General features: G+C 41.9%; 3 protein-coding genes and 1 non-coding gene across 7 annotated transcripts; 2 read left to right on the top strand and 2 right to left on the bottom strand.

Moving 5' to 3' along the window:
- Positions 1-3974: 3974 nt before the first annotated feature.
- trnav-cac (transfer RNA valine (anticodon CAC)) lies at positions 3975-4047 on the bottom strand. The gene has a single exon. It is a non-coding gene; the product is annotated as a tRNA-Val (tRNA).
- Positions 4048-4849: 802 nt separating this feature from the next.
- cyc1 (cytochrome c-1) lies at positions 4850-10460 on the top strand. The gene is made up of 7 exons (XM_030780515.1): positions 4850-4942; positions 6735-6925; positions 7313-7439; positions 8292-8449; positions 8630-8790; positions 9413-9513; positions 9982-10460. The coding sequence occupies exons 1-7, from the start codon at positions 4862-4864 to the stop codon at positions 10084-10086; spliced, it is 924 nt and encodes a 307-aa protein (XP_030636375.1). The 5' UTR covers positions 4850-4861; the 3' UTR covers positions 10087-10460.
- Positions 10461-10988: 528 nt separating this feature from the next.
- ergic3 (ERGIC and golgi 3) lies at positions 10989-24248 on the top strand. Of its 4 annotated transcripts, none has more exons than XM_030779926.1 (14): positions 10989-11103; positions 11421-11491; positions 11766-11853; positions 14283-14402; positions 14612-14705; positions 15001-15166; positions 15378-15435; positions 18403-18417; positions 18756-18787; positions 18954-19050; positions 20796-20860; positions 21031-21167; positions 21253-21308; positions 23082-24248. In XM_030779926.1, exons 1-14 carry the CDS (start codon positions 11016-11018, stop codon positions 23159-23161), a joined length of 1167 nt encoding a protein of 388 aa, XP_030635786.1. In that variant the 5' UTR covers positions 10989-11015; the 3' UTR covers positions 23162-24248. The 4 variants fall into 4 exon arrangements, with proteins under 4 accessions (XP_030635786.1, XP_030635784.1, XP_030635787.1 ...); XM_030779924.1 differs by having other exon boundaries at positions 14594-14705; XM_030779927.1 differs by lacking the exon at positions 18403-18417.
- Positions 19106-20647, bottom strand: romo1 (reactive oxygen species modulator 1). The gene is made up of 3 exons (XM_030779928.1): positions 20521-20647; positions 19891-20021; positions 19106-19363 (listed from the first exon to the last, which is right to left on the bottom strand). Exons 2-3 carry the CDS (start codon positions 20019-20021, stop codon positions 19255-19257), a joined length of 240 nt encoding a protein of 79 aa, XP_030635788.1. The 5' UTR covers positions 20521-20647; the 3' UTR covers positions 19106-19254.
- Positions 24249-25970: the final 1722 nt, after the last annotated feature.

Raw genomic sequence — 25970 nt, 5'->3', positions numbered from 1 at the left:
TTAATCTCCATAAAGCCATGGATAACCTGGACACATGCATGGCACTGATGCTATGGTGGTGCTCTCTGTTCACTGGTTGATGGAGAGTTATTTTTGGTTAAGGAATTGGTGGAATTCTTCTCTTGAGTTGATTTCATGTCTTCATCATTTTTATGCATCTTTCTCATATTTCTGTCTTCCATTTTTGTTCATGTGAACTGTGACGCTTTGTAAATAGAACTTTCCCACGGTGATGTTTGTCAGAACCAAAGTGAAATACACACATTGCCAACAGACTTTGTGCTGGAGAAAATCTTTCTCCCACTTTCACTGGTTTGTGTCTTTCACCTACACTGAGGCTGCTGGTCACACCATTAATCTATTAGGGTGTCTGACTCTGTCTCTGAAGTGATTTCCTAGATCATCCCATCTGTTCTATGTCTTTCATTGGTCTAAACTCTGACTCATCCCACCCATTGAATCTCTTTCATTGGTCCAAATAATGGCTTGTCCCAGGCGTACTTTCTCTTTCACTGGGACAAACCCTGACTCATCCCATCCATATGATCTCTTTCATTGGTCCAAATAATGGCTTGTGCCAGGCGTACTTTCTCCTTCACTGGTCCAATGCTTGACTCGTCCCACATGTACTTTCTCATTCATTTGTCTAAATCCTTAATGTCTGTAGTGTTCTTGATGGAGAGCATATGTAATTATAGATCAGGAGAGGTTAATCAGGGAGACATTCTTCTCCTTCTGCAGAGTCCACGTCTTTACATGGGTCTTGTTCATGGTCACTGATATTTCATGACAAACAGCCCACCAAGGATTCTGGTGCCTATTAAAGGCACCAAGGCTCATCAAAGCACCCGTGCCCAACAAAGATGCCATTGCCCAATGAAGATGCCAACGCCCATTACAGACATCAGTGCCCACCAATGCAAACATGCAGAAGTGCTGTCCACCAAAACAAATGCGTGCAGAGGTGTTGTCAACCAAAAGACCTACGTGCAGAGGTGTTGTCAACCAAAAGACCTACGTACAGAGGTGTTGTCAACCAAAAGACCTACGTACAGAGGTGTTGTCAACCAAAAGACATATGTACAGAGGTGTTGTCAACCAAAAGACATACGTACAGAGGTGCTGTCAACCAAGAGACATACGTACAGAGGTGTTGTCAACCAAAAGACATACGTGCAGATGTTGTCTACCGAAAGAAATGCATACAGGAGTATTGTCCACCAAAAGACATATATCCAGAGGTAGAACAGCCTTATTTTTTGTGAGTTTGGATGGGATAATGCATTTGTACAAGGCCATTTTCTTTTGAAAAGTATCAATACTTTTATTATATTAATCATGAATACCAAAGTTTATCATTAATCAAATAGGCCACTGTAAAATCTAAAGTAGGTCACTACGAGCTTAGCTTAGGGCACTGGTGTGGATTGTGAGACTTCATTAGCATGGTCAGTTTACTCACCACAACCTACTTTACCAAAACAAAATCAATATTTTATTAATGGAATAATAAATGTACTCTCTAAAAACTGGTATCATGCAATTACATGAAACAGTTTTATGCAACTGAACAAAAATAAGTAGCACATCCTGCTGTGAAATACTAAATTCTTTGATTTGGCTGGGTCTAGGTTTGTTTGTTTGTTTGTTTGTTTGTTTGTTGTGTATGTCTTAAGGATGGAATTAGGCCAGCGCTCAATGCTCGCAGTTCACAATCTGACATAATGGTGTGTATGAGGAAGACCAGTCATTTTTTAAAACATTTGAAATAATGAGATGAGAAAATCCTCTTTCTTCACCAGAGGCTCCTGTTCTTCAGTGCACTTGTGAGACTTCTTCATGATCTAGCTATGTCCAGTCCTGAGAGACCTTTTGACCAGACTCAGCCTACTTTGGTGGGTGTGTGATAACAGTGGTCTATACTGGTTTTAGAGACTGAGGGAATACAGGAGCATGCCAGGCCAGCAGAGAATACTCGGATAGGAAAAATGTCACACGTCCATGCACACTTGCACACTTATTGTAGTCATATCAACATCAGACAGCATTATTTGACTTAATGTTCTTTTCATCATCCTGAGAAATGGTTAACCCATAAGATTTTCCGAACTGATATTTGTGAATGGCTCAGTAGGACAGCTTCCTTTTCTACTGAATTTGCACTGCCACCTACAGGTTCTAGAGAGTTATTCTGCACTACTATACTCTGCATAGGCATAACTGCGGCATCTGTAGTTGCATTCTCTCTCTCTCTCTGTCTCTCTCTCTGTCTATTTATCTATTTCATGCATACGTGTGTGTGTGTGTGTGTGTGTGTGTGTGTCAGAGAACACCTGAGCACCCATGCATGTGTTATTTACGTAAATCTTTGAGTTAATCCCGCCTCTTCATTATAACTCCACTAGCCCATCTGTGATGTCTTGGGAGGTGTCAATCAACATGCTAGGTAACAAGAAATAAAGCAGAAAGACAGTTCTGTATAGCATTTCATTTTTTGTTTTTTCATCATTTGCTCATGTCTTTTTGCATTCATTCGCTTTGTCTTTTAGTGCACACAGTGGTTCTTTAAAGTTCTCTTCTCAGCAATACCACTAGTAACTTATGTCAAATTTGAAATCACCCTCGCTAAACAGTATTCCAGTCACATAGGCTATATAACAGAGTAGTCGAGAAGAACCTGGATGACCTGGTACACCAGGCTGAAGGACATCACTGTACCATGTGGACACTACCCTGAGTAAACCTGCTAAAGCATTTGGCTGGAGTGGCAGTATGTTTGTGTCACATCCATAGCTATCAATCCTAAGCTAACCAGCAAGCTCATATTAGTGTTATATTCTAGTCATCAGTCAGTCAGTAACCCACTGCACTGGTGTGTTGGATAATTAAGATGTCTGCTGAGACGACAGGGACTGTTTTGGAGTTCAACAGCATGATATCCACCAGTATCATTACTGGCTAACCTGATGTACTATAAATGATACAATGGGAGCTAACACATTTTGTCAAAAGGGGAATCAGAAAACTGCAAAGTTGTTTTAAAGTTGTACTCTTGTATTATTTCCAAGTCATACTTATGCTGCTTTTTCATTAAAGACATAATTATTAAGTATTTTGTTGTTTCTGACTTGCCTGTGGTTCACACCATTTGCACAGAATTCAGGGCTGTCACTCTTTCTTTGGGAGGTTCTGTGAGAAATATGGGCAACTGTGTACTGAAACATTTTGTTTCTTTGGATCCCCCCTTTTCTGTCCAATTTTGGATGTCCAAAATTAAAATGAACACTTATAACCCCCTTCCAACATGGGAACCGTGCACAGCACAGCACTGAAGAGCTATGCTTCTCACAGGAAAGTATACAAAATGTACATACAATAGTCCCTACTTGAAACTATGTAAGTGTCTAACTAACCACCACGAAGCACTGAAAAGAGAGATCTCAGCTGCCACATACACACTTTTTAAATAAGTATGCGGGAAAAAACACATTTTTTTTAAATAAGTATGGGGGAAAACACTTTTTAAACAAGTATGGAAATAGAAAACTGTGAGATCATCTGCTGTTGTCTCTGTTGCTCTGTGCCACTCCTCCATCTCTGACTTTCGCCGCCCTGTAACATTCCATCTCTGACTTCCACCATGCTGTAACACTCCACCTCTGACTTTTACTGCCCTGTACTGCTGTAACACTGCACCAGCGCTTTCACTGCTCTGGATCAGTCTGGAGGGTGAGCCTCTAATTGTAGGTTTCACAATTTAACACAAGTCATATTATTAATCTGAATATTATATTTTCCCTGTGTGACACAACTGCCATAAAGCATTCTTCAAGTTAAGTTCAAGTTCAAATTTACTATCATTATATTTGGCAGTGTAACGAAAAGCATATCTGTTAATGATCCCAGTACAATTTTAAAAAGAATCACACACACAGACATACAAAAATAAACGTTACCAAAACGCAAAAGAGAGATGTTTCCGCCCGGTTTCGAACCGGGGACCTTTCGCGTGTGAGGCGAACGTGATAACCACTACACTACGGAAACTTCGAGGTTCCATTGCGGCCTAACTATATAACTGTTGTCAGCCTTATGCCTTTTAAAGAAGTAAAGCATTGTGTTGATGACTTTTTCTGATCATTTGAGACAAATTGTTCTCAAGGTAACATCAATTTATAATTTTGCCTCTTGTGTTTATTTCATAAACCCACGACATCGTTTGAGTAAGCGTCATTAAAACGCATCTGGACAGTTGTGGACAGCTGTAATATAGTGATCTCTAATACAGTACCTCAAAATATAGAAGTTATAACATACTTATGTAGAGAGATTCTTTATGTGATGAAAATAGATCACTACAATTAAGTGGAACGACATTTGAAGTGAAACAACCCATCCAACCGGATTTGAAATATATTTACCTTTGCTAACACCCCTTTGTTTGTATCTGCCATCAAAGTTAAGAAGAAGAAGAAGAAGAAGGCGGGGAAGAAACTTATTTTACAACACGTAAAGTCTTGTGCCCGTACTCCCCGGATTAACTGATCGTTCATCAGCCTGTCGCCCCCATTACGCTGGTATACGGAAGACCTCCATCCAATAGGTGGCGTCTCCCAAGAACAACGGTAATATGAGTACACCGGTCAAAAACTCTTAATTCAAACAATTTGACTGCGCAATGGTCCAAATAAGATTTCTGTTTGATTTAATGGGTTGATTTGAATTATTATATGCTTTAAAGTTTCTTAAAAGTCTAAAACTGAAATGTTTTGTAAGCACGTTGTGTAATTTTCGGTGAGGGAGGGGCACAATTGTACTGACATCCGGCATAGTCTTCTCCTTCCACAGTAGAGACGAGAAGATGGCGGCTCTTCGGGTGGTTGTGTTCTCTGGGAGTGGGAGAACCCTCCTCAGTACATCAAAATCAATCCAGACGCCACGGGTAAGACAGTATTTCTTTTTCACCCATCAAGGTACGAGGTTATGACTAAATGTGGGCGAAATATGTGGCATTTAGCTGCTGTTTACGTGCGTCTATACGTGTTCATTTTTCGAAAGCCCTCCAGACAAGCTTGCTTAGGCAAGGTCATAGCGATAGCGGTCCACGTTTCCTCAATTCGTCACAAGGTTTAGACCGGTTTTGATTCTGAGTATAGAAACATGACTTTATTCACTCTCAGATTCTTTAGCTGATGCAGGTTTTTGTCAGGCAGGTGTAAAATAGTTGACACCGGCTAGTAAGCTAGGGGACCCCCTTCTACAGCCAGATATCCTTCTTTCTCGTAATCAAGGACAAATGATCGTGTGTCACTGAAGAGGTTACGGTTTGGTCAAAGAATGTTTTTAATCACTCTGATTTGTTCTCCAAACATTTGACTATCTGGAGTAACTTCGAGTATCTGGGCTAATGTTATAGCTGCCAAGTACGATCTAGCTTGCTAACGATCAGTGATGGTCCACGCTGTAAACGGTAGGTAACGTTAGCTGTCTGTCTAGAGTTAAAAATGAATTAACAAGTTGCGGTATTCTACATTCGTCTAATGCTTTCCAAGTAGTCTGGCCCTTATGTCTTGATTAAATCACAGCTTGTCGTGTTAGTTGCGTAAATTAACCCATTGTAATTCAGATTACATTGTACTCTTTCCCTTCAGATTGTGGAGATATTACCATTTATTCATAATCTGTGAGTAGGAGAATTAAATGTTCATGCTGGAGATATTCTCACAATGTGGTTATATGGTTGGTACTCAGTGTAATTTAGTGATGCCGCGCAGTACCGGTCAGCGTTGTGTAACTACCAAAACATGCAATGACGCTCACTTTCATAACCTACCAACGTCACTACGGTCGATTATTTAATGGGGTTAAACATAACCATTTCTAAAACTCTTTTAAATGGCAAAATGCGAGCATTTTTACTACATCTTTTTTAATACCATCGTACCTTCTCGTGCCCTCAATTAAGGACACCAGACGTGTCAGTTAGCAGTACCCTTTCCAAGCCAATGCAAAATCGTCCAAATGGGATAAATTGTATGTCTTCAACGATGCAACTGTATGCCTTGATCCATGTATATCGCCTACTACCATCTAGTTGTATCTACAGAGATTTTGATTTCTGTAAGTATTTCTCAGAACGAAAAACTACTAGGTGAATAAACATAGGTGTCCGTGTCTTTATTCTGGATAAAATTGCCGTTATTGTTTATGTATAATCTATAATTAACATTAATTGTACAGTCAGTTCTCATTCTGTCTGTGTGTAAAGAAACCATATCTGAGATGTCCAAAATTTGCAATCTGAAGTATTATTTCATTGCCCTTTTCCTCCTTATCCATATCTGGTCCGGAGGAATGTTGTCTCCTTTGACACCAAAGTAATTTCAAATCACAGATTTACATTTGACTTAAACTTCTTTCCTCTGCTGTATCAAAAACATTGGAACCATGCTGGCAGAAAGGTGATTTGTGCCCAGGTGTCAGTTCTGTGCACCATTACAGCCTTGGCCTGCTTTCTTAGAGTTCACAGAGCATGGATTTGTGATTCACTATAGCAAGCATGCACTTGCAAGAGCTTTTTGACAGTGCAGCTTTGTTAACAAATTGCCTTGTTAATGAACTCTAATTAATGATATCCGTTCATTATGAAGCCAGCATCACAGTGACAGTTAATATACACTTAAATGTTCAGCCCCAAGTCTCCGCATAATACTGATGCTTTTTTCCCTCTGCAGGCCAACATGTCGTTCGCTAGCTTGCCGAAGGGCAAGAAGGTTGCCCTGACCACCCTGGGGGTTATCACCACAGGAGGGGCAGCCCTGGCTCTTGCCCTCCAACAGTCTGTCAAAGCCTCTGACCTGGAGCTTCACCCCCCTTCCTACCCCTGGAGTCACAATGGGTTACTGTCATCCCTGGACCATGCCAGGTACAGACCCCTGCCAGACTGACCAAATCCAAGTTTGTAAAGAGAATGGCATATCATAAAGAAAAAAAAGACTATTGAATTGTTTATGTTGAAAAGTTGCCTGCTGTGGGCTTTTAATTTAATACAGTTGAAATATAATGTCAGAGCACTGTTTTGCCTCCAAATAGAAAGCAACATCACTAACCCCATCGGACCTCACTCTGGGTCGTACTCCCCCTAGTGGACAAGATTGCTATTTATTGTTTCCGTAGTACAAACTCATTTAGACTATTTGGTGTAAATGGAATATTAAATGTTGCTACATTTTTCAAACACAAGATAAATTATATAGGATCATATAGGATTTTCTGTTGGAAAAACCGTTGAAATGTTTTATTAATTTTGCAGCATTCGTCGTGGATATCAAGTGTACAAGCAGGTGTGCTCAGCATGTCACAGCATGGAGTACCTGGCCTTCCGTAACCTGGTGGGCGTGTCCCACACGGAGGCTGAGGTCAAGGCCATTGCAGAGGAGGTAAATGACCCATCACTGTTCACAGGGTCATCTTTCATCATTTTCTGTCACGTATGGGTTAGAGCTGCCTGCCTTCATCCTACTTCATAAATTACTCTTCTCTTTCATCATTTCACTTGTACATGCTCTCTTTCAGCATTCATGGGGTTGTTTTTATATGAAATTGTCCATATATACCAAACATATTCATGCATATGTGCACACTTACTTATAGTACAGAATATGACCTACAGTAAGTTGGTTGCACACACACAATTTTTGTCCCGGTCCTCCCATGCAGGCAAAGCCGTTCTGAGAACCGTAGATGTTTTCACTGTACAAGTCAGACTGGACTTTATGACCTCCCCGACATTGGAGGTCACAGGGTCAAATCAATACAAACTCATTTCCCATTACAGGCACAGAGTGCCAAGCTGCCATTCCACTGACAAACTGAATTGTCTGGAGTCTTAGAAAGCAGACCCTCAGGCGCATGTCTTGTTTGTGAAGGTTATGAGCAAGTTTATCTAGAATAAAGACATTTATTATTTGTTAATTCCACATTTTCATTGTATCAGTAGGGTTTGAAGCCTAAGCTTGCACTAGAAAGATCTCTTAAGCCAGACACGTAGCTCTGCCCTTCGACCCATGAAAGGCAACTACCAAATCAGTATGAGAGAGAGCCCAAATCAGACACCATAATATGAATGTTGTGGCTTTTGGGAAGACTGGCTGTCTCTGACTCTCTGTGTCTGTCAGAGAATGGCTAATAGCCTGCATGTAGCATCAGTATAGAGTGGCATAAATCTGGATTTCTGACAGGTATGTTGGGTCTGAGCAGGCTTGAATCACAGTGTTTTTTTCTCTGTACAGATCGAGGTGGTGGATGGACCAGATGAAACCGGAGAGATGTTCACCCGTCCTGGAAAACTCTCAGACTATTTCCCCAAACCCTACCCCAACCCTGAGGCAGCGCGTGTGGCCAACAACGGAGCTCTGCCCCCTGACCTCAGCTACATCGTCAACGCCCGGTAACATCACGTTCCTTACACTCCTATGGAGAAGGAGTTAGATATCAAAACAGACACTGAATTTCCATACAAATGTATTTCTGCACAGATATGATAGTGCTCATGGTTGAGGCTTTAGATCGTGCTGTTGTTCTGAAGCTCATCTGAAAGGGCTGTTGAATTGGTGGTTTTTCCTGGCAGACATGGCGGTGAGGACTACGTGTTCTCTTTGCTGACTGGATACTGCGACCCCCCGGCTGGAGTGACAGTGAGGGAGGGGCTTTACTACAACCCATACTTCCCTGGCCAGGCCATTGGCATGGCCCCGCCCATCTACAATGAGGTGCTAGAGTATGAGGACGGTGAGTGTATATATGACATTCTTGGGAGAAATGAGAGAATATACGATCAAGTGAAAGAGGCTCAAAAACAATGTGTTGATTAGGGCTGAAGGATTAATCGATTTCAGATCGAAATCGCGATTTGAAACAATGCAGTTAGCAAATCAAAGGTTGCGATTTAGGATGTATGTTATGGAGTGCATCTGGCCTTCGGTTCCTCAGAATGCTGCTGAAACTTGCATTGAATTGAATGGGCCATCCCAACGTTTGGAGGTCCGATATTCCTTTATAATGACAGCTGAAAAAAATTAATGACCACTGCCATTGGCAACGGGTTTTGTGCTTCTGATTCACACCTTTATATCGTTCTGTAAGAAGTCCGTTCACTTGTCATAATGGAAATAAACAGCCTATCTGCAATGAGTCTACAAGTAGCTTGACATGTTGCTATGCAACACTTTCAACTTAAAAATTCTGTTTGCTAGGACTGTTTTTCTCAGTGGAAGGTCCACTACACTTTTAAAACTCACTAGTTTCATTGCACACTAGTCTATTGCCAGAATCAGGTTTCTGTGAAAGTGAGTCACCCATTCCTACTGGCTAACCCTCATGTGAATTCCCCCGTCTGTGTGGTGCTTTGCAGGAACCCCCGCCACTATGAGTCAGGTGGCTAAAGATGTGTGCACCTTCCTGAGGTGGGCGGCCGAGCCTGAACATGACCAGCGTAAACGTATGGGTCTGAAGGTGAGCCTGTCCTTCAGCTGTGTCCTTACAATTCTGCCGTGTTTGTCGAAGGCATCAGGTCCACGTTCTGTGACTGCTCTGCTGTTCAGTGCCATATTCTGGCTGCGCTTAGAGACCATCACAGCGTTTTACTGGGCCATTCATGTCTGTAATACTGTGAACAACTTCCACATAGCTCTGCTGCCAGTCTGCTGCCACAAAGGCTGATCAAGTTTTAATCTCTCATTTCAAAAAGACGATGAACAAGTGTCTTCAGACCTGTTCTGGCTAAATCACTGGCGTACAGATATTTTAAATAAAATGCTTGAAACACAAAACACAAGCTGTGGAGAACTGCTCACACTGTGGAGATAAGGTAACTAAAACAGTATAGGATTGTCATGCATTTAAAACAAGCCCCTAATCGTTGTTTTTTCTTTTGTTTTTTTTCCCTCTCTCTCTCTCTCTCTCTCTCTCTGCATGGTAAAGCTGCTGCTGGGCTCTGCTATCCTGATTCCTCTGGTGTACTACATGAAGAGACACAGGTGGTCTGTGTTGAAGAGTAGGAAGATTGCATACCGACCTCCCAAATAAGGCCCTGTGCCTGCCTCACCACTGGCCTGAATGCAGCTCGCTGTTCTCTAAAGATACTTCAAATACACATGCATTAAGTTAAGGTTGCCCTAATCAGTAACTCCTGAGTGTCCTCTCAGTTAAAGTGTCTTTCTTTTATAACGGAGAACAGACACCAACAGAACCAACATTTTGTTATACCGTTATAAAAAACAATATTTGAGAGAAACATTTTAAACTGATCTGGTCAATGATCTGTTCTTTAAAGGGGTGTTTAGAAAGGTGGTAAAACCATAACCTCATGCAGCCTTCTTGTGCTTGTGTTGTCTGTCTTTCAGTAGATCTTCTACACTTTGTGTAAATATTTAACAAACCTAATAAAAAAACCCTCTTTAAACACAGCACTATGAATGAGATTTTTTTTTGTTTGTTTCTTTTTGTAATGTATGGGATTTTCAAATATTCCTCGCTATATGTAAAAACATTGTTTAAATTCTGCCCTCTGAAGGTATGTCATGAAACAGTTCAGAAGAGCTGCCTCAGTCGCAAAGATAGTGTTTTAGGAGAACCTGAACAAGGATGACATGCACGTGCGTAGCACAGGTAGAACCTAATCAAAAACGACAGTTGAAAATTTTCAAAGTGTAACTTTACTTTAAAGTTGTGGTTAAACATCGCTCAGAATAACCATGATAAAATAGAGTTTGAACCTAATCCGAATGAAAATGATTTCTTTTTTGCATGTACTACAAAAAGATTTAACATCCCGGAGCTCTGAAGTTAAGCCCTAAACAAAGCCTGGCTCAGGGACTGGTTCAGCCATTGCGTGGACCGGTTACGCGGTGCAATTTGATTGGTTAGCTTTGACACGCTCCGTAACCGGTGTGTACCGGAAGTGAATCAGTTGGAATCGGTGGTAAGGGATCCTTTCTGTTGGCCTGCGAGGGAAGATGGACACATTAAATAAGCTAAAACAATTTGATGCTTATCCGAAAACCCTTGAAGATTTTAGGATCAAGACATGCGGTGGTGCCACAAGTGAGTCGTTTGGTTGTGTTTAAATAAATAGCGAAGCGTGTGCGAGGTGACATAAGATGGGAAGGAACTGTTAAACAAGACAGCCAGCTAGCTCGTAAACGCATCTTATTGCTTCATGTTTGTAAGCAGTACCAAAGTGTTATTGTGGCCGAACAGTGTTATTGTGGCCAGCTACAGGAAAACTTTAAGGTTTCAGGTGTGCCTCACATAATTTCATAGTCCCACTGTCTATAAGCAGACAGTGATTTTCTTAGTGTTGACACATGACTGCTTTATGTTGATATTACTCTCACACCGGCCCTCTCTCCATTTCACAGTTACTATTATCAGTGGTCTGATAATGCTCATTTTGTTCTTCTCGGAGCTGCAGTATTACCTCACGAAGGAGGTACGTGTTTATCTGTCGATCAGTCCCTGAACCTGCCCCGCGATACGTCCTGCTGACGTGGGAGACATCTTAATTAATTCTTTAACTTCCTGCCCAGATTTTTAAAAATTTACATTGTTCATATAGTAAAATATAGTCCATACTATAATGTGGTCTTCAAATTTTCTGAAGGAACATTTAATAGTTACATGGCATGCTTAGAGAGAAAAGGCAGTCTGGTAACTTGTTCGTTTCTAAGAGCCTCACTCTCTTGTTGGGGTTTTGCATTTCACAGGTTCATCCTGAACTGTTTGTGGATACATCAAGAGGAGACAAGTTAAAAATTAACATTGATATCGTGTTTCCTCACATGCCATGTGCCTGTAAGTATACAAGAATTTAATTACATATCACTTTTACACCTTCACTACTGTAAACATAATGAAAGAATAACTAGTCCCTCTACACTTATTTTCTTTGGGCAGTGAATATTATGAAGATTGATTTTGAAAGTAACTATATTTTATTTAACACCATACCTAACAGTTAAGATACACCCAGTGATCTGCAGGTGTTACTTTAATAGCAGGAAGTGTGTGTGTGTGCGTGCGTGTGCATGTGCACGCTTGCGCACATGGGCATTGACATTTGGTATATGCTAAGAAACTGGAAAACCTGCTCTGTGGTTACCATGGATACATGCTGGTTGCATGGAACATTTTTAACTCACTCTGCCTTAGCCCTTGTGAGCTGACCCTCCCTGTGGGGTGCAGCATTTTAGAAATGACCTCTATTTACTTACATACACACGCAGGTTTTTTAAGGCCTCACATACTACTACGACTACTACTACTACTACAACTAATAATAATAGCTGGGTAAACTGGACCCCAGATCAGCTGAAACCTTCTAGTTTCTGAGAACAGGGCTTCTGAGAACAGTGTTTAAAATGGGTTTCAGTCAGTGGTCATATGGTATATTCCTACACCTCTGCCATGTTGAAGGCTTTTAAGCAGTCTCTCTGTGCTTGAAGCAAAGTATTCAAATGTTTATTTACACCTCAGCTCCTTCAGTATTACAGTGTGCTAAGATCTCAGTATTGATGCTATGACTTCTAATGCTGTGCCCTCAGATCTCAGTATTGATGCTATGACTTCTAATGCTGTGCCCTCAGATCTCAGTATTGATGCTATGACTTCTAATGCTGTGCCCTCAGATCTCAGTATTGATGCTATGACTTCTAATGCTGTGCCCTCAGATCTCAGTATTGATGCTATGACTCATAATACTGTCCCCTCAGATCTCAGCATAGATGCTATGACTCCTAATGCTGTCCCCTCAGATCTCAGGATAGATGCTATGACTCCTAATACTGTGCCCTTAGATCTCAGTATTGATGCTATGACTCCTAATGCTGTCCCCTCAGATCTCAGTATTGATGCTATGACTCCTGATGCTGTCCCCTCAGATCTCAGTATAGATGCTATGACTCCTAATGCTGTCCCATCAGATCTCAGTATTGATGCCATGACTCCTAATGCTGTCCCCTCAGATCTCAGTATTGATGCTATGACTCCTAATGCTGTCCCCTCAGATCTCAGCGTCGATGCTATGACTCCTAATGCTGTGCCCTCAGATCTCAGCATTGATGCTATGACTCCTAATGCTGTCCCCTCAGATCTCAGTATTGATGCTATGACTCCTAATGCTGTCCCCTCAGATCTCAGTATTGATGCTATGTCTCCTAATGCTGTGCCCTCAGATCTCAGTATTGATGCTATGTCTCCTAATGCTGTGCCCTCAGATCTCAGTATTGATGCTATGACTCCTAATGCTGTGCCCTCAGATCTCAGTATTGATGCTATGACTCCTAATGCTGTGCCCTCAGATCTCAGTATTGATGCTATGACTCATAATACTGTCCCCTCAGATCTCAGCATAGATGCTATGACTCCTAATGCTGTGCCCTCAGATCTCAGTATTGATGCTATGACTCATAGTACTGTCCCCTCAGATCTCAGCATAGATGCTATGACTCCTAATGTTGTCCCCTCAGATCTCAGTATAGATGCTATGACTCCTAATGCTGTCCCCTCAGATCTCAGTATTGATGCTATGACTCCTAATGCTGTGCCCTCAGATCTCAGTATTGATGCTATGACTCCTAATGCTGTGCCCTCAGATCTCAGTATAGATGCTATGACTCCTAATGCTGTGCCCTCAGATCTCAGTATAGATGCTATGACTCCTAATGCTGTGCCCTCAGATCTCAGCATAGATGCTATGACTCCTAATGTTGTCCCCTCAGATCTCAGTATAGATGCTATGACTCCTAATGCTGTCCCCTCAGATCTCAGTATTGATGCTATGACTCCTAATGCTGTCCCCTCAGATCTCAGTATTGATGCTATGTCTCCTAATGCTGTCCCCTCAGATCTCAGCGTCGATGCTATGACTCCTAATGCTGTGCCCTCAGATCTCAGTATAGATGCTATGACTCCTAATGCTGTGCCCTCAGATCTCAGTATTGATGCTATGACTCATAATACTGTCCCCTCAGATCTCAGCATAGATGCTATGACTCCTAATGCTGTGCCCTCAGATCTCAGTATTGATGCTATGACTCATAATACTGTCCCCTCAGATCTCAGCATAGATGCTATGACTCCTAATGTTGTCCCCTCAGATCTCAGTATTGATGCTATGACTCCTAATGCTGTCCCCTCAGATCTCAGTATTGATGCTATGACTCCTAATGCTGTCCCCTCAGATCTCAGTATTGATGCTATGACTCCTAATGCTGTGCCCTCAGATCTCAGTATTGATGCTATGGATGTGGCAGGAGAGCAGCAGCTGGACGTAGAGCACAACCTGTTCAAACAGAGACTGGACAAGGAGGGCAAACCTGTCACTGCAGAGGCTGAGAAACATGGTGATGGACGTCTCCAGTGTTTTCATATTAACTTGTTTCTCTTCAAACAGCCATAAAAGGCCACAAAGCTAAAGTTAATTAACCTAGTGATTACCAGATTTTATGTGACACTGCATGATTCTTCAGTCTTTCTTCCAAACTTCCTTTTGCATGGGTACTTTATTTTTATCATTCATTTTTGGCTGAAAAAGCGCCAATTTCCCCTGCAGAGCTGGGAAAGGAGGAGGGCGAAGTTTTTGACCCCAGTAAACTGGACCCAGACCGCTGTGAGAGCTGCTATGGTGCAGAGACTGACGATCTAAAGTGAGATGTGTTTTGTCCTTGAACATGCTCGTAAGATGTTTCTGTGTGTGTGTGTGTGTGTGTGTCATCGGACTGCAGCTAAGGGCAGGGTACAAGTGAATAGTTCATAACTGACCCAATCCACCTTAGTCTTTCCCTTTAGAGTCAGTAAAATGGGCCATCATTGGTCAGGATAACTTGTACCTCAGCTGGTCTGGGCCTGTGCCTTTGTTCTGTAACTGTGGGTATATTTGTCAGACTAAAACATGAAGTGAGGGTGACAGGGCGGGGATTGAGAGTGTGTCCTGCGTCGTAGGTGTTGTAACACGTGTGACGACGTCCGTGAGGCATACAGACGAAGAGGCTGGGCCTTTAAAACCCCAGACACAATTGAGCAGTGTAAGAGAGAAGGCTTCAGCCAGAAGATGCAGGAGCAGAAGAACGAAGGATGTCAGGTGTATGGCTTCCTGGAGGTCAACAAGGTCATTACACACTTAACTCTGCACTGAACCATACAGTCTGTTCTCTCTTGTGATTGCGCTTGAAATAGAGAACCTCCAGAATGCAAACTAGTGCAGAACTACACTGTCATTACTGTCTAGGAAACCAGCTGTAAGAGGTTTAGCCAGGCATTAATCCACCACTTAAATCTGTGATTTTTCCATTTCAGACAATGTTTATTTTTCCCTGCAGGTGGCCGGAAATTTCCACTTTGCTCCTGGGAAGAGTTTCCAGCAGTCTCACGTCCATGGTAGGAGCTCCACACGGTTTTATCCTCCACCCCAGCCACGCTCATTCACCTTTACTCCTCACCCTCTCCTTTATCCTCCACCCCAGCCACGCACATTCACCTTTACTCCTCACCCTCTCCTTTATCCTCCCCCCCAGCCACGCTCATTCACCTTTACTCCTCACCCTCTCCTTTATCCTCCACCCCAGCCACGCACATTCACCTTTACTCCTCACCCTCTCCTTTATCCTCCACCCCAGCCACGCACATTCACCTTTACTCCTCACCCTCTCCTTTATCCTCCACCCCAGCCACGCTCATTCACCTTTACTCCTCACCCTCTCCTTTATCCTCCACCCCAGCCATGCACATTCACCTTTACTCCTCACCCCTCTCCTTTATCCTCCACCCCAGCCACGCTCATTCACCTTTACTCCTCACCCCTCTCCTTTATCCTCCACCCCAGCCACGCACATTCACCTTTACTCCTCACCCCTCTCCTTTATCCTCCACCCCAGCCACGCACATTCACCTTTACTCCTCACCCTCTCCTTTATCCTCCACCCCAGCCACGCACATTCACCTTTACTCCTCACCCCTCTCCTTTATCCTCCACCCCAGCCACGCACATTCACCTTTACTCCTCACCCTCTCCTTTATCCTCCACCCCAGCCACGCACATTCACCTTTACTCCTCACCCCTCTCCTTTATCCTCCACCCCAGCCACGCACATTCACCTTTACTCCTCACCCTCTCCTTTATCCTCCACCCCAGCCACGCACATTCACCTTTACTCCTCACCCCTCTCCTTTATCCTCCACCCCAGCCACGCTCATTCACCTTTACTCCTCACCCTCTCCTTTATCCTCCACCCCAGCCACGCACATTCACCTTTACTCCTCAGCCCTCTGCTTTGACCTGAGGACAAATCAGCTACAGCTTCAGCCTCAGCAGAAACCCCTTGTTTAGATCTTTGTAAACAGCTTAGAATATTTTGAGGGTTTGAAAAGGCTTTTTTGAAGGCTTTTTACTGATAAGGAGGCACTTTCAGAAGCTCAGAAACACATTTTCAGTGTGGCACAGAGCAGTCAGGGTGTATTAGGTCACTTTGTACTTGGTGCTATCATGTCGTTTCACAGTGAACAAGAGAATAAGGTAAGTCTAGTCGCCCTGTTGTAGGTTCAGTTCATTTTAAATGATTTTGACCTTTGACCTTGTAGTTGAACTACATGCATCCTGTCACTCCTTTCTTACATCTGTCAGTCATCTCTGTCTCTGTCTTACATCTGTCAGTCATTCCTGACACTGTCTTACATCTGTCAGTCATCTCTGACACTGTCTCTGTCTTACATCTGTCAGTCATCTCTGACACTGTCTTACATCTGTCAGTCATCTCTGACACTGTCTTACTGTCAGTCATCTCTGACACTGTCTCTGTCTTACATCTGTCAGTCATCTCTGACACTGTCTCTGTCTTACATCTGTCAGTCATCTCTGACACTGTCTTACATCTGTCAGTCATCTGACACTGTCTCTGTCTTACATCTGTCAGTCATCTCTGACACTGTCTCTGTCTCACATCTGTCAGTCATCTCTGACACTGTCTCTGTCTTACATCTGTCAGTCATCTCTGACACTGTCTTACATCTGTCAGTCATCTCTGACACTGACACTGTCTTACATCTGTCAGTCATCTCTGACACTGTCTCTGTCTTACATCTGTCAGTCATCTGTCTCTGTCTTACATCTGTCAGTCATCTCTGACACTGTCTCTGTCTTACATCTGTCAGTCATCTCTGACACTGTCTCTGTCTTACATCTGTCAGTCATCTGTCTCTGTCTTACATCTGTCAGTCATCTCTGATATTGTCTCTCCTGCTCAGTCCTCAGGTCATTCATTTCCCACATTCTATAGAGGTTTTAATTCACTGTGATTTCATTCATTCAATACAGTGTTTCTCACTGACTAATTCATCATACTGAATTACCAGTAGAGATAATACTTCTACCATGTCAGGCAAAGCCTGTTTATGAGGTTCTCACTCACCCGATTTCTGCAATACCCATCTTCACACAAAGCAAAAGTCCCCTCGCTAACTGTGGCCTGTCTGTGTGAGTGCTAATGCATGGCCCTGTGTGTGAGGGGTGGGATCGTGGTAATAATTAGAGCCTTTCTCTTCACTGGTCACATCCATAGCATAAGGTGCATGCTTTTGATTGGTTTGAGGAAAAAAAATAGTGCTGAGTGATGCTTTAGTGTTGTTAATCAAAGAAATTAATATACAGGTTGAGTATCCCTTATCCGAAACGCCTGGGACCAGAATACACTAAAATAACGATAAAAAAGTATAGTAAATACATAAACCGGTGACAGTTGTTTATTATCATTATCAGGTATTATGTACTGTACATAATTGTATGTGCTATACTTTTATGCGACTGGCAGTGCAGTAGCTTTGTTTACACCGACATCACCACAAGCGCGAGCGGATTAGGGATGCTCAACCTGTACTAGAAAACTGGTCAAGCTTCTGGAATGATCATGAGGGGAAAATGTGATTGCTCCTGTGCAGTAAATTCACTATTAACATGTTACTCAATAAAAAAAACATCAACTGAAGTAACAAGATATAAACATATGTACATCTTTCCCTAACTCTTCCAAATGCATAGTTTACTAAAGTAAAATAAGATTTCGACATGTTGACTTGATGGCCCTCTTAGCTGTGGGTTGATAAATGTCACGTCATGTTTGCGATGTATCTGACTACAGAAAAAAGAGATAATGAGCCGCTTTGGCGTCAGTGAACGTGAATTGGGCTGTCTCAGGGTCCTGTAGTGCTGAGGGAGTGAATGATTGTGTAAGTGTGGCTGCCAGCAGAAGGCTGTCATAACAGCAGTTTACTTTACTCCATTGTCCCACTAGGACAAACACTGTGTTCCAATACCAAAACTCACCTAGTGACTCTTTTCTCTTCTTTCTGCAGTGCACGCTGTGGAAAGTAAGTTTTTCCTGTCCTGAGATTTACGCTTTGGCATTTTAGACAGCACTGACAGTCATAATATTCTGTTACTCAGCTGATGTCTATGCCAGTGTTATGTCTTAACATTGTGTGCCTACACACTGGCCCTCTCTGCACTGCTACAGTTAACACGTCATGTAATCCAGTAAGCTCATGTCTTGTAGAGTTAATCATTTTAAATGGGAAGCGCTGCTTCTATGCTGATTTTCATAGTCCAGTCAGAATCAAATAATCATTTTCTACTAACCTAATTAAAAGAACATACAAAGCTTGATGTTATGTTTAGCACACAGTTAACTGTCGTCCTTCTTTTTCAGTTCACGACCTACAGAGTTTTGGACTGGACAATGTAAATGCATATTTTTTCACTCATTCATTCATTATTTGTGTTAATGTATATTTTATTTATATTTTTATATAATTTATATATAATTTATTTATATTTTGTATAATTTATATTTTATTGTGTTCTATGCCATTTACCATGTCTGATTTGATTCACTTCCTGTTAACAGATCAATATGACTCACACAATAAAGCACCTGTCATTTGGGAGGGATTACCCTGGGATAGTCAACCCTCTGGATGGGACCGACGTAGCCGCCCCTCAGGGTAAGTTCCCCCCTCCTGTCAAACCCTTATACACGGCACCCAGCAGGTCAGTGAATCTTTTTAAATCACAGTCTTTATTAGCAGTTGGTTTGCCTCCATGGTCTGTGTTTGTGTGTGGGATAGTGACAATAGCTGTAATGAGGAAAATGAAGTGTGTGTGTGTGTGTGTGTGTGTGTGAAGTGTGAGGACGGGGAAGCGGAGTTTTAGCAGCGGATGCCCATCCCAATGGCCATGAAGGTCCCAAATGTGCCACCACTTTGCATCATGGTCTTTCCCACGCCACCCATCAGCTCTCGGCCCCTCATCCCGATCCTAACGATGACACACACACACAAAACATGAAGCAGACACTAAAGCTAATGTGTCAAAGTCACTCAGCAAGTCAGAAATAATCTCTAACACAACAGGAGGTGAAACTTTTAACACCACTCACAAGAGGACCCCTAAACCCTAAAAACCCTAAAAATTAATACTGACCTAAAAACTGGCTACAGATTCTGTTCAGAAATTGGATTTCTTTCTGTGGATCTGAAATCCACTACATCTCCTTGAGTAAAATAAGTCTGTAAGATAAAGAATATGGTGGACCAAAGTCCTCTTTATCCAATCCCTATTTTAACAACGAGGGTTTACACATTCCCTTGGCCTATGTATGTAACAGAGAGGGAACAATATTTCATTCTCCAGTCCTTCTGTGGATGTTCTCTGAGTCAATTATATTCACATTTCCTGGTGTGTTTGGCAGTTAGAATCCTGGTCACTCCGTTGCATTTTAAAACAGCAGCCTACACAATAGAATAAGCACATTGTACAGGGGAAAGCAGGGATAACTCTCTCACCTTAAACAGGAGAATGTCCCAAACATGGCACCTGCAGCCATTCCAACAGCGAACCCCATCATGAAACCCATCTTCACCCTGTCAAAACAGCTGGGCTGGGTCTGCCCGTACGGTCCAACCGCTACCGGCATCTGTGTACAGGAAACAGGTGTGCTTCAGTAGGAACAGCCGAAGGACAAGACAAAACTTGACTGTTTGCAATTCGCCGGTCAAATAGTGAGAACCAAAGAAATACTAAAGCTTTCACGAGACTGTCTGCTATCTATCTCAGTTATAGACACCAACCAATCTTACTGTATAGGTTAATAACTTTGACTCATAACTAAGCTTACGCATAGCACGGCTAGCAACAACAAAGCATACTGTCTCACGCCATATAAATGATCATTATTATTTTGACTCGGATATATGCTTGCGGGTTTTCTAATACCCTGACATGAAACATAGGAGATGTGAATATGTTTGTCATGTTCAGTTTAACAAGCAGGCACCGTTCGCAATTCTTCAGGCAGCTAACTATCTGTTAGCATGTCGACATGGTTTGGCCTTGAAAAAAACAACTGAAGGTGGCTTCGACGACGGTCGTTGAGAAGAAAAACGAGTAGCCAAATAGAGTTTAATGCTCATTACCTTGCCTTAGAAACGATTAGAATTCCTCAGTAAGTGCCTTGTTATTTCAGCGCGAACTTTGGACTTTCTCCACCGAATGCCAATGATAATACTCGTTTACAAAGACGCCATTCCTTGAGAGGAAATTGTCATAGGAGGAAGAGGGAGGAATCCGATTTTAAAAAATCTTTATCGCCCTCTATCAATAAAATGCAGTACTGCGTCATGTTAAACCGTACATTGTAACGTTTTTTATCAGTTTCAGTAATATTAATGATTTTATATCTCTTTTACAGCCTCCATGATGTATCAATACTTTGTGAAAATAGTGCCAACCATTTATGTTAAAGGAGACGGAGAGGTAAATCCACAGACAATGTTAATTCATTGTGTAGCTATTACTCTTTTCCTAACCATGTCTCTTCACACATTATCTATATTCAAAAAAAGTTTAAAACCACATGCTCAACATAATCCTGGTCAGAGAATAATTTGTAAATAGCTTCTGAATTGATGACATTTTGTTTTTAGGTGGTAAAAACAAACCAGTTCTCTGTGACACGGCATGAAAAAGTGGCAAATGGGTTAATAGGAGATCAAGGTTTACCTGGTGTGTTTGTGCTGTATGAACTGTCTCCCATGATGGTCAAATTCACAGAGAAACATCGGTAAGTTACCAAAAAAAAAAAAAAAAGTAACAGTTAAAGTGTGCCAGATGCTGATGGACTGATTGTCTGTTCTGTTCTCCTCCAGGTCATTCACACATTTTCTGACAGGGGTGTGTGCCATTATAGGTGGGGTATTCACAGGTGAGACTCTGCACCTAAGTCCTCAAAGTTTTACGTTTAAGGAATATCCAGTTGATTGTTATTATTTGGTCTGTCCAACACTTATTTTTGAGCCTATATGTCTCTATTGTATGAATGCTTAAATGAATAGTTTGAATAATTTTATTCATCTTTATTGACATACACACAGACACACATACTTGCACATGTGCACACATACACACACATATATATGTATGTATGTATATATCAGTGGTGTGCAGTGTGTTTTTCACTTAGGCAAGCAGAAGTCAAGACCCCCCGCCCTGCACACAGATATCCAGATATCCACACACATGGTGCCTGAGGTGGTCCATTACAGAATCAGCCAAAAGAGTTGAAAATTAAAATGAAACATACCGTCTTATGGCCATGCAGCATAGCCCTACTGCTTTTAGTCTGGCCAATATGGTACAACTGTCTGTCTCATGGTTTTCTATTGTCTGACTTGCCTGTCTTGAAAGTGCCTCTCCTGTGTCTTGCTGCACCCTGCCTAACCCAAGGGAAAAAATTACTGATATTGTTTATTTTAACTGACACTAAACTTTGCATTGCACTTATCTGGAGAACCTTGCTTGAAAAATACATTACAGGGAAACCTTCCACACCTTCTACACAGTTTTGTGGTAATCTTCAAAATGCTCACCATTTGATGTAGGACCATGGACTTTCCTTTCTGCACATATTATGTCTCTCAAATCTACTGTTGCCATATATAGCTTTGTTCAATCCAGTAAAAAGGCTATTAAAATTGTCTAGTGGATGACAGTCTCTACCAATAGACAGTTTTAATCATTTTACCACCCAACACAGGCACAAATACACAACTGATCTCAGAACAGGGCAAGCAGTTTCAAGAACGCTTACCTTTCCTATGTTTCTGATGTTAGCTGTCTGAGGTCAACTGTAGTGAGTTCAGTGGAAATGTCGTTAAAAGTAGCATGCTAGTCGGCTAGTTATCCCATAGTGTCATAGTACAGTCGCAATGCGCAGGCGCGAGTGTTTTTCCAAGCTTTTAATGCAAAAACTGATGTCAGAACAGGGCAAGCGATTTTAAAACTGCTTGCCTTCGTCTACACTTTTCAACAGGACCCATGACATCAGCTGAACAGATCCACCACTGAGTTTAACGAGCTGTAGGCAAGCACAGCTTATTCTTGGCAGAAAAGCACAGCGAAACAGGGCAAAAACGCCACAAGAGAAATGCATTAAAGTAGACAGTAGTAGATTGTGTATTGTACATATACGTAGAAAATTATCACTCTTAAGAGATATATCTTTTGACATTTATTTTCGCATAGGAAAGTTAGGCAAGCAGTGCTTGCCTTGCTTGCCCTGACGGCACACCACTGGTATATATGTATATGTGTGTGTGTGTGTGTGTGTGTGTGTGTGTGTGTGTGTGTGTGTGTATATATATATATATATATATATATATATATATACACACATACATATACATGTACATATCCTTTTTTTCACTTCACCATTATGTATGTGCCTTAAAACAAACCTAGAATAGCATCCTTTGTCTTAGATAAGTACAGTTATAAACAGTGGGAAGATATGAGACATTAATGACATAGGCTTTCATTTACATTCATTAACCAGCAGTCCCTTTTTGAATTAATTTTACTCTTCATTTTCTGTCAGTTCATATAAGAGAACCACCTGTCACTGTCTATGTATATACGCACTGACTCTCTCTGTTTGTGTAAACAAGCACTGACTCTCTGTTCTTCGATTCTTCCACAGTCGCAGGGCTCATTGACTCTTTAATATACCACTCAGCACGAGCCATCCAGAAGAAGATCGAACTTGGCAAAGCATCCTAGCAATGTCTCTGTTATGGCAATGAACAATTATAGCGTGTTACTGTTTCCAGCAAGTTCTGTCTGGAGAAGGGAAACAATGACAAACTACCCCCCTCAACCCTATCCCTGGTCTGTGTGCAAAAGCATGAAATGTCTGATCTCAGATAACATGGCTCCCACCTCAACAGTTCAGTGATACTTCAGTGCTACCCTCACTCTGGCTAAGAAACTGGATGCTGGATTTTGGACTTTGCCGTTGCGGGGGAGGATCAGTATCAACAGAAAACTCACAGACCTATTGAACAGTTACAGTGTGGGGACACAAAAATGTATGATTTCTTTTGAGATTTCCCTTTGGTGTGTTTCAGGGATTTTTTTTTTCTTTTTTCCAACCTGCCCTCTTGGTCCAGTCCTCGTACTAGACGATAATTGTCTAGTTTAATTATAATCTTTGTCTTTGGCATCTGAAAAACGGACCAGTGTGAGATTATGTTGACCTAGAGCGAGTAAAGCTCTATGTGAGGAAGTCATCCAGTCTATGGTGCTGTTTGGTTCAAGTCCAGGCAGCCCGTCTCCTGGAACACACTGGTTCATTCCAACCTGGATCCAACACTCCTGACTTTCCTGAGCCAGTGTCATTTGGCTTCCCCGTCCACAGGCCATTCCCAAACCTTAGCAAAACGGTTCCCTCTGCAGCAGAAAACCGTTTGCTCCATAAGGTTAACCCAGGTTAATAAAGTTGAATTTGATTGGAATGCGGTTACGAAGTGACAATTTGAAGTGAAGTAATGTAACTGAATCAGGCAGCAGTGTGTCTGTTTTGCTCCAAAAGAAAGACCCTTTGTTTGTTCTGCTGCTCTCCGTGAGAAGGCAAGCTTACCTTTGTTTTGCCCTGTGATGCTGAAGTTTTCAGTGAACCGATTGGTTGATGTAGCGGGTAATCCATGTGAAACTGGAGACAGGGCACCGTAGACTTGGCTGGAAGTGTTTGCTATTTGATCACATTAACTGCACACATTAAGGGGAAGATGCTTTACACTGCTCTCTTCAGTCTCTTTTGTTGTAGATAAAATTGCACCTAACATTGAATCAGGGGATGGGGTGTGTGTGTGTGTGTGTGTGTGTGTGGGGGGGGGGTGCGTGGGGGTGTTTTTCTGTGGTGCTGTGGACAGTCTGTGTTGTGTGGATTCGCAGGGGGAGTATTTATATTGTGTTTGTCAATAATGGTTTTTAAAAATGAAGAGTAAAATTGAAACAATATACATTTTCTTGCTGTCTTTCATATGTTGGCTTAATATGGAATATGTGGAGTTATAAATGAGAGAACATATCATTTCCACCTCCTTTAAGTAGGTTACAAAAAAAAAAAGGCTTATGCTAAACAACCACAAAAGTGTTATCTGGACCAACAGTTGTGACTGCTTTGCCATATCTTGTCATTTGAACAGGCATTGAAATTTGCCCAGGGAAATACAAGAGATAAATCCTCTTTATTCAGAAAAAACAGCTTGAAGCAATCACATTTCTCACTCACTGTGTAATCTTATGTCAGCATGTTGCCGTAAGATACAGTTGAACTATGCAGAATCTCTTTTTAAACCATGTGTGTTTTCAGTGTTAACAGGTCATGATTGTTCATTTATTCATGTGACTTATTCAGTGACCTGCTTTTAGCCTAACTGATCTCAATGAGCCCTGTGAAAACATTCATCAGCTCTCTTCTCTTCCTGAGAGCAGGTTGTACCCTCAACCACCAGAAGGGGGCGCCCTTTGTATACTCTAGGTATTTCACCCAGAAACGTTGCCTTCTGTGGTCAAAGTCAAATACAAAAAGGGAAAAAAAAAATAGGGAAGCACATTTCTGACAGATCTTACCGTCAGCTCTGAGTAATTTCCTGTCTGTGTGTCATAGTACCACATCTATCAAACATTTGGTCTTAAAATGATCATGGCGGACCAAGGAGAACTGCAGCGGTGATGTGACTGCTAAAAAACGTTTTGGATACTGTCAGACATACTCCGCTGGGAGACTACAGCTGAAATTCCACATCCGCTCTCCATAGGAACACCCATGGTCTGAGTCAGGATTAAAACACAGACACACATAAGAAAAGAATTAGCACGCCGCCTCAGACAATTTTGTTTTCACGCACAGCAAAGACAGGATTTTTAAAAGCGATTTTATGATAACACTATTTCATGAGAGGAAGTGCTGCATGCCAAGGCACAGTGAAGGTGTGGTGTGAAAGAACAGGAAAAGAGAGAAGAAAGAAGGGAAAGAGGGTTTTCTGTGTGAGATTTGGTTTTGTGAACCTAGCCATATGGAGTCACTGAGAAAGTGTCCTGCTAGTTAATGACTATTTCAAATGATATCCACCCACTGAGAGGCCATAGAGAATAGATAAATGCATTTCATACAAACTCTGCTGATTAATTCACAGTATTACCAATTTCCACAGAACCTTTCTCCATGATGTATGTTAATAGTGGCAAACTGGGATTCAGTCTGGCATGTGAACTGCTAGGTCCTACACCCATAGTTCCGTGAATGAATATCAAACAAAGTTGCAAGTCTAGTTTATTTTAATCAAGGAATGTGCGTTTAACTTTGTGATGTCTAGTGTCATTGGGAAATGTCCTATCTTGCCAAAGGGAAGCAAAGGAGATAACACAGAGAGACAGGCAGACAGAGATGTTTTACATAGAAGATGGTCTGTGTTTCTCTGTTATTGTTGCCTGTTTTGTTGTTGTTGTTGGGTTTTCTGGTGAAGCTCATGCTGTGTACTATCAAACTGTTCTGATGTCATCCGTATGATGTCATGCTTTGAGC

Source organism: Chanos chanos, chromosome 7, assembly GCF_902362185.1.
Source record: "Chanos chanos chromosome 7, fChaCha1.1, whole genome shotgun sequence".
Taxonomy (NCBI): domain Eukaryota; kingdom Metazoa; phylum Chordata; class Actinopteri; order Gonorynchiformes; family Chanidae; genus Chanos; species Chanos chanos.
Note: the sequence above shows the minus strand (reverse complement) of the source record. Positions and strands in the feature narration are given on the sequence as shown.

What these genes read in the sequence shown, in the direction of transcription:
- romo1 (XM_030779928.1), bottom strand. Translation starts at nt 20,021, where the DNA reads ATGCCGGTAGCGGTTGGACCGTACGGGCAGACCCAGCCCAGCTGTTTT. An exon ending in GGGACATTCTCCTGTTTAAG is followed by an intron (nt 19,364 to 19,890) that starts GTGAGAGAGTTA and finishes TGTCATCGTTAG; the next exon opens with GATCGGGATGAGGGGCCGAG.
- ergic3 (XM_030779924.1), top strand. Translation starts at nt 11,016, where the DNA reads ATGGACACATTAAATAAGCTAAAACAATTTGATGCTTATCCGAAAACC. An exon ending in GCAGAGACTGACGATCTAAA is followed by an intron (nt 14,706 to 15,000) that starts GTGAGATGTGTT and finishes CCTGCGTCGTAG; the next exon opens with GTGTTGTAACACGTGTGACG. An exon ending in TATAGGTGGGGTATTCACAG is followed by an intron (nt 21,309 to 23,081) that starts GTGAGACTCTGC and finishes ATTCTTCCACAG; the next exon opens with TCGCAGGGCTCATTGACTCT.
- cyc1 (XM_030780515.1), top strand. Translation starts at nt 4,862, where the DNA reads ATGGCGGCTCTTCGGGTGGTTGTGTTCTCTGGGAGTGGGAGAACCCTC. An exon ending in TCATCCCTGGACCATGCCAG is followed by an intron (nt 6,926 to 7,312) that starts GTACAGACCCCT and finishes TTAATTTTGCAG; the next exon opens with CATTCGTCGTGGATATCAAG. An exon ending in GGTGCTAGAGTATGAGGACG is followed by an intron (nt 8,791 to 9,412) that starts GTGAGTGTATAT and finishes GGTGCTTTGCAG; the next exon opens with GAACCCCCGCCACTATGAGT.